Source organism: Perissodus microlepis, chromosome 7, assembly GCF_051167445.1.
Source record: "Perissodus microlepis isolate ML-2025 ecotype Zambia chromosome 7, ASM5116744v1, whole genome shotgun sequence".
NCBI classification, from domain to species: domain Eukaryota; kingdom Metazoa; phylum Chordata; class Actinopteri; order Cichliformes; family Cichlidae; genus Perissodus; species Perissodus microlepis.
The window spans coordinates 42006512-42014628 of record NC_140467.1 but is presented as its reverse complement, the minus strand read 5'-3'; the positions used below and the strand labels follow the sequence as shown (position 1 = coordinate 42014628).

The 8117-nt window shown below is 41.5% G+C and overlaps 1 protein-coding gene across 1 annotated transcript in view; it reads right to left on the bottom strand.

Moving 5' to 3' along the window:
* Positions 1-2412: 2412 nt before the first annotated feature.
* Positions 2413-8117, bottom strand: part of lrrc75bb (leucine rich repeat containing 75Bb) — a 38763-nt gene continuing 33058 nt past the window's right edge. Inside the window, exon 4 of the mRNA XM_084935146.1 lies at positions 2413-5462. Coding sequence (XP_084791272.1) covers positions 4853-5462 — 610 coding nt within the window. The 3' untranslated portion in view covers positions 2413-4852. The remainder of the gene's footprint in view (positions 5463-8117) is intronic.

Genomic DNA, 8117 nt, shown 5'->3' with positions numbered 1-8117 from the left:
CTTTCCAAGAAAAGAGCAATCCACTGCTCACTAAAGGCTTGGGTTCATGCACATCTCAGGAGAAGTTAAACAAATATTCAAGTATTTGGTGTACTGTATTTTTATTACACAGAAAAAGCAGTTTTAGTCACAATTTATTTTGAGTGGAGCAAATCTACTGAAATACAACTGTGCTATACTTATACTCTAGCTCATGCAATTAATAGGAGAAAAATCATTTTTATTTCACTTTTTATTTGTACTCAATAATAATTTATCACAAACGAACAGATTTTTACACTGTAGCTATGACGTCTTTTAAAATGTTTTATTGTTACTTTCAGCTCCAGAGAAAATCCAGCACTCCCTGTTTTGAAAGTTGAGTGAATGAATAAACTCCCTTTGCTGCCAACATGAAACATGACTGTAATGCAGTGTGTTTGCTAACCTGCTAATATGCATTTCATGCCTGAGAAGACCCAGAACAATGAGTAATGAACTGGACTGTTGGTTCAGAAAACCTTGGAGGGCAATCTATCCCAAAATATGTGCAAACACTGTGAGATGATAAAACTGCAGCTATGTTCTCACGTTGCCTTATCACATGTACATCATGTTCAGCAGGGGGCTACAGCACATGCCAGTGGCGTACATTCAAAAGCTCCATTTTAAAACTTGGTGATAAATGATTCCTGGACTGACACGAAAGCAGCATTTTAATGCCGCTGCTCACATACTAGGTGGACGATGTAATGGTTGATAATTCAAAGGTAATCCATAAAAGCTTTACTGGTGGATTTCTCTTGTTTAAGGGAACTTCAGATTCATAGTAAAACCTGTTGAGGAATTACCCTCGGTTTAGATGAATGGGAAGTCTTTAATGTCTTCTGCTTTCCAAATTCTGTAGAAAATGTCTGTGACATTTACCTATGACGTCAAACTAAGAGAAAGAGAAAGAGGAAGAATACATGTTTATATATACTTCTTGGCCAAAAAAGGGTTCTGAACATACCGAATAACCAGGTTTTTCCATCAGGGATTTTTCTTCTTCCGGATGCCATATTCCAGGATGACAATGTTGGGTTTCATCTGGCTAAAAATGTGAGAGACATCATTTTTACACATGCATTGGCCACCACAGAGTTTGCATTTTGACCCGATTCAGAATTTTGGGGATTGTTCTGGAGAAGACTTTACACTTGGTGAAAACATAATGCAATTCTGGACAGAAATAAATGTGACACTGCATAATCTTACCGATGCGACATCATGACAAATGTGCACTGCCATCAAAGCTAAAAGTGCGCCCAATGGCTGCCCACTGTTTCACTGAGTGAATGGGTTAAATGCAGAGAGGAATTTCCCCACGGGGATCAATAAAGTATACTTTCTTTCTTTCTGTAAATGTCTGCTAGTGTTTCGGCGTCCTCTACAAACCAGAACAACATCCTCTGTTATCTGACACTCCCGTATTTCCTTTAGAGGGACAGACAGGAATCACAGATGGACAGCCTCAGGCTCTGCTCCTGCAAACATAAAAATGCCTTGCAAGCAGAGCCACAACTAGCCATCAGGATGTTGATACGGTGGTGCCTCTGACAGGCCCGTACAAGGAACCGTTCTCATCTCTACGCAGCACTAAAAACTGACATGGAAACCAGCTGCTGAAATTGGAGCCCCTTGAAAATGTTTAAAGTATTCCTGATGAATGAGAGTATGCATGTGCTTTCCAGGCAGAGTGACTTAGGTGCAACTTGTGGTGGCAGGAATATATCTCTTTAAAGCATATATATATATATATACGTGCATGTCATAAAAATACAAACATCAAATATACCTTATGCCCCCATAGATCTGACACACATCTTTCCAGTCAGATGAGTAAATTTCCCAGTTATAAGACTGACAGAGTATAAAGCACCGGTAAAACCTGAAAAACAGAAATGTGGGTATGTTTTCCCATGGCAGGCTTAAAACAAAGAGAGACTGTTTAGTGTTTCTACAGAGTAACGAATGAATGTTTATGGTGTGAAACCGGTCCTTTGTGTTAACGAACCAGTGATTATACTGGTCACACGCTCCCATGAGTGCCCTGTTTTGATTTTCCACCCCTGTTCTAAACTAGACAAGCGAGCTGTCAAAACTGCAGCTTGTTAAAGTCAGCGTGGATGGATGTGGGTACACGGTAAAGGAATGACTAGTATCAGAGTAAATAAGGGCGATCGCTCTCCTTCTTCTTAAGGAGACAAACTATGTAAGCAGAGCGATCCAGATGCTTCACCAAACAGAATTATTTCTCACTTTAGCGATAAACAAGTCCACAAAAGGGAAATGTTATTCAAACTTTCAAACGACTTTACCGCAGTGAATTTCCAGGAAGGTCAACGTCTTATCTATCAAATCGAGGATGTGGACAGATTTTCATTTCTGCTATGCAGCTGAGTCACTCGTTTATTTTTATATCAACAATAAAAACAGGAACGATTGCAAATTCAGGGACGGAGTTGCGCAAATGAGTAAACATTTAATTTCTGTGATCAAAGGTAGTAATTTACTCTGCATGTTCAAAACACACTCATGCACACAGTCTAATTACCATCTCACAGACACACAAAAGCCAAGGATCCATTTCATTAATGTCCCCCTGTAAACACAAATACTCTGAATTTCATGAATAACAGCACTGAAAGAGAACAGACCACATTAATACTGGTAGGATAAAGTGTGAGCTGTATTCACAGACAGCAGTTTAAAAAAAAAAAAATCATCAACCTCCCCATTCAAAAGAATTTGAAATGTATTTGGAAATGTAGTGCACACGTAGATGCTATCTGTCTGCGGGTTCTGATGCTGTGTTACAGTAAACAGTCATGCCCACTTGTTAAAACCAATACAAAAGGGTGGCAGCCACCCATATATATAAAAACAAACAAACAAAACTCATGCCACAACAAAATCTGATCAGTCCGTGGGAGCGTAACAGCAGAAAGGGAAAGAAAAAGCAGAACTGCTTGTAGTCTACAAAACTGTGAGAACATCTTCAAAATAGGCGGTTTCCTTCTCGTTTCTTGTTGTCTGATTCATAAACGGTGATCGCCATTGGACGAAATGATCTGGGGCTGCAGTCCTATTTGCTGAGAAAAAAATAGATCCTTTGTACACCGTCTCTGACTGAAGGGGCATAACGAGCCCTGATAGAGGCAGTAACCAGTTCATCAGCAGCTCACAAACTCTGTGTGCTCCTGCCAGCATGTGTCCATGCGTGCATCAGGGCTTCTGTCGGCACATCGGCACGGACTTGAAGCATCATTCAGTATGCTTTATTAGCTTATCATAACTGATCGATTAAAAAAAATAACTCCTGAATAAATGCCAGCTGTAGCAAAACTGAAATCATATTTAATGAAAACAGAATTACTTTAATTTATTTCCAGATAAAACATACATATCACAAAAAAGCTCTAAGATTTTACAATAAAGGGCAGAAAAAAACTTGCTTAGTTAGAACAAGAGAGGAATGACTCAGGAATGAACCGATATGTAATCAGTCGTTCATCAGTGCTCTCCCACCCGAACTTCTGACAATTACTTCCTACAGAACCAGCTGGAAAATACTATATTAGTGTGTCATTAGGTGAAACACCTGGGGGTAACCATCCAAAGAGAGAGGTAGTGCACAAGAGAGGTGAAGAAGAGAGTGCAGGCAGGGTGGAGATGAGTGCCAGAAGGATAGCAGCGAGAGTCAAAAGGAAAGTTTACAGGAAGGTAGTGAGACCTGCGGTGGTGTATGACTTGGAGATGGTGGTACTCATAGTTTGGAGACAAAGTTAGAGAGGCAATACTGAGATGGTTTGGACATGTGCAGAGGAGGGATAGTGGAGATAATGGACAAAGGATGCTAATGATGGAGCTGCCAGGGAGGAGGAAAAGAGGAAAACCACAAAAGAGATTCAAAGATGTAGTGAAGGAGTAATTGCAGAGGGTTGGTGTGACAGGATGTTAGGGATTGGGTGGGATGGAGGAGGGGGAGGAGGACTGGTTCATAATCATACATAAATTCATCAACTCTGATCCAAATATTCATCAACCCAAAACAATAACTGCTTATTCATTACTAAAAATCGAATTAATATTTAACATTTGTTACTCTGTCTGTGTGGCCTCAGCAGTTCCTCGTGACTATATCACTTTGTGTTTCAATCAAACCCCTCACTTTATGGATAATTATGAACTAATCACTAATACAGTATCTCCAGCTGGCTCTAGTGAATAATTACCCAGTGTACAGTCTTGGATCAGGAGTGCTGATGAACGACTCATTACAGTCAACTTGTTGCTTATACTTTCCACACTCTTTCTTCTCTAAGTAAGTTAAATGTTCCTGTTTCTTAAGTGTTTCCTATGCAGGATATATAGTTACTTACATATATATCAGACCCTGACATATTCAGGCAAGGAATGGAAAAAAGAAAGGATGTGCTTAGAGAAAGTGAATTAATAACACTCCCCTCTTCCTCAGCAGCTACTGCTGATGTGCCCTCGTGCAAGGCACTTAATCCACAGCTGCTCCAGCTTCCAAGTGGGACAAGCACACAACTTCAGTAAGATGAAGCGCTGGAAGCTGGATCAGTTCAGACTCCCCTGGATAAATGAAGGATAAATCAGTCCACAAACATATTCTCACATTTAATTTCAGTAGTCAGAGCATCCAGAGGGACACACAGCACATTTACTTATTTTAAAGTTATTTTCAGAAACGTGTGGGTCACTGTAAGCATCTTCTACCACACTGACATCGGCTAACGCAGGAGGAGCAAGGTGATACAGAGGGATATGCAAGGCTGCCAGTCAAAAAGAAAGCAGCTCTGGGCGATCACCTCCCACAGAAGTGCACCGGCACATTTTTTGACATGCTTTCTTCTCCAAAGCCCCAGGCTTGAAGCTCCAGTCTGTCCTCCTCCTCCTCCTCCTCTCTATCATCTTCTACTATATCTCCCTCCTCGTACAGACTAGGCTCCTCCACAGAGGTCTCCATGTTCGGGTTATAGCTACCGAATGCCTGCGCCTCACTGTACTCGTAGATGGTGGGGAGGCTGCTGCGTAAACCGAAGCGGCGCCGCAGCGCCACGAGCAGCGGCTGCGGGATGGTGAAGATATCCACATTGTTCCCCAAGTCAATCCAGGCCAGCGTGGGGAACTTCTTGGGCTCCTTCATTACATCTGTCAGGTCTTTCAGGATGGCCACTGTCAGACGGTTGCCATTAACAGCAAGTATGGTGAGTTTCGGCAAGCAGCTGAGATAGGGCAGCAGCATGCGTAAGCTGTCGTCCTGCAGTTCAGTGAAGCTCAGGTCTACGGCGGACACCATGTCACTGCTGCTCTGAAGGTAGAAGGCCACGCGGTGGACATCCCGGCCGGAGAGCGGGATTCCCGACAGGTTGACCACGTCTCCCGAAAGCTTCTTTTTCAGCGTGGTTTTCAGGCTGTTTAAAAGAAAAACAAATCATTATCACGATGTTCAAAAGTTTGGTCTCCGAGGTACAAAATGGTGATTTGCTGCAGACATTAAATGTGCAAGAAAATGCTTAGTTATGCAAACACAAGTAGGTGTTACTTATTGATACAGACATTATTGATTTAAGGGCTCCATAATGTAGACTCTAAATGTTCCACTGCTGCAAAAAAGTCTGCAAAAAAAGAAACAGCATTAGGCTGAGTTCAGCCCTCAATAACACGCAGAAGAGAATTTGCATTTATGTTTCGTCCCGAGGCTCTCAAACAACAAATTTTGTCTCCGGTGCTGAATGTGCGGCGTAGAAAGGCGCCAGGTGTTTTCAGCTTTGAGTGTCATCTGTTTTTTTCACCTCTGTGTCACCTCCAGTTCTACTAGTAAATAAAAAATCCATAAAATAAACCCCACAGAGACAAGAAAATTAAAATATTTGTGATTAAACAAACCGAGCGAACAAAGCAAAAGTAAACATGTTGCCCTGACAAATGGGTCTCCTTGCTATGATCTGGGACTGTAGCGTCACTCCTGGGACACGGATTATTTTGAAAACAGGGATTCAGTGGAAAGTTTGGGTTTTTTGGGGATTAGAAAAAAGAAAATCGGGCCACTTGTGTTTGAAATATTGTGAGTGACAGGTTAATAAGCCACTGGAGTTGAGATGAATGCAGTTTAGAGATGAGAGTATTCGCAGCTGAGTATTTATGCCAGGAGCATTAGGATGCGCCACATTTTGCAGTACGCTTTATAAGAATACAGACAGTGAAAAGTTGGGCGTTAGAGGCGATGATTACCTTTGGACTGACTCCCTATTAAGTTAATTTAGCCAGAAACTGGCGTTAGCTTTAAATTTAATGTATACACTTGAGAGATGCATCGTCCCTCTCCACAAACTGTCGGCAAGAAGGCAAATACGTGTACTTCTCTTGAACTTTTCCCTGTCAGGATTTGATAAATGGCTGTTAGGATATTGTGTAGAACAGACAGGAGGATAAAAGAGTCGATGATGCACGTACAAACAGTCTCGAAAAGGCAAGACACACAAGTGATAAAAGCAACACGTCACCATCTATGTCAGTCAAACTGTGGATAACAGATGTTAGGGTGAAACCATCTGAAAGGAAACTCCTATGCAGATTGGTCCATAACTTTTTGGACAAAGACTCAATTCTTGTGGTTTTGCTTCTATAGTTTGCCACGTTGGACCAGAGCAGTCAAGATGTGATTGAAGTGCCGACATTCAGCTTTAATTTAAGGGGTTTTACAAAAGCCTCGTATTAACTGTTTACAATCTTTTTTTATAAACGTTAACATTTTAAGAACGTTTATCCAAAGTAACTGGACAAACGAACACAATTTTAAATATATAATATATGTTTTTGATAGTTGGAGGAAATGCATTTGACTCCCTGAAGTGTAGAACCCGTGCATGTTACCAAACGTGGTTTCCTCCTGCTTGTTTGTGGGTTTCTCTGCCTTTAGTTTTGTCTTCAGTTTTTTAAAAACCTGCCCCCCTAGGTTGAGATCAGTTTACAGACTTGGCCATTGAAGAATATCCAATTTCTTTGAATTGAGAAACTCTTGGGTTGTTTTCGCACTTTGCTTTGGGTCATTATCCCTGTGCGCCATGAAGTGCCATCTGATCGGTTTTGCAGCACTGGTTCTTCTCTCAGCACTTCCATCATCCATAAAAACTAGTGACCCAGTTCCACTGGCAGTCATACATGCCCATACTGTAACATTACCTCCACATGTTTGCAGTGTGCATCAGTTCATCTTGGTTTCATCCAAATATATGTGCAGGGTCTATTAGGTTTTTTCTGGCAGTCTAATCTGGCATTCTTGTTCTTGACTGTAACCAGTGGTTTGCACCTTGCACCCCCTGTGTTTACATTCATGAAAGAGTCTCCTGATTTTAGACCCCATGCAATCTGCATGTTATAAGAATAACAGGAAGTACAGCATCATTTATAAGAACAAGTTTGTGGCAGTAAGGACGGACCCGACCACATATTTGCACTTTGTAACACTATTCCCGGTTGCTGCTCTTTTAACTCTCGGCTGCAGCTTCCCAGCTGCCAGCCACACATATGCCACAACAACAACAAACTCAGGTGTCAGTCTCCACTGCAGCTCACCACAAACCACACCTGCCACAACGTCATTGACCCATCATAGTCACAGAATACAATCAGAACATTCAGAGGATTATATAAAGACAAAACATGGATACTACGGAACCTCTCCATCTAGCAGGAACACAGTGATAGTAACACAGTTAACTATCAGACTTCCAGATCTGTCATGGAATTGCTCAGCAAAACATTTGCTCTATAAAAGAACTTGGTTGAATATGGATAGCTGAGCTAAAAGGAGGAAACATACATGTTAGGGCAGTACAGGAGTGTGTAGACAGAGCCTGCTGCAGAACACTGTTTTTTTTTTTGAAGAAGTCAGAGGAAACAGATATGCCAAATAAATGGAGAATTAGTTAAAAAAAAAATCAACAAACAGCAGAAAAACGCTCTGTTTGAGCGACCAGAGGTTCATTCTGTTTTTGTCTTAGTCCTGTTTGCTTTTCCTCGCCCCTCTGCCTCCTCAGGCGCAGTAAAGGATTATCCCTACATCT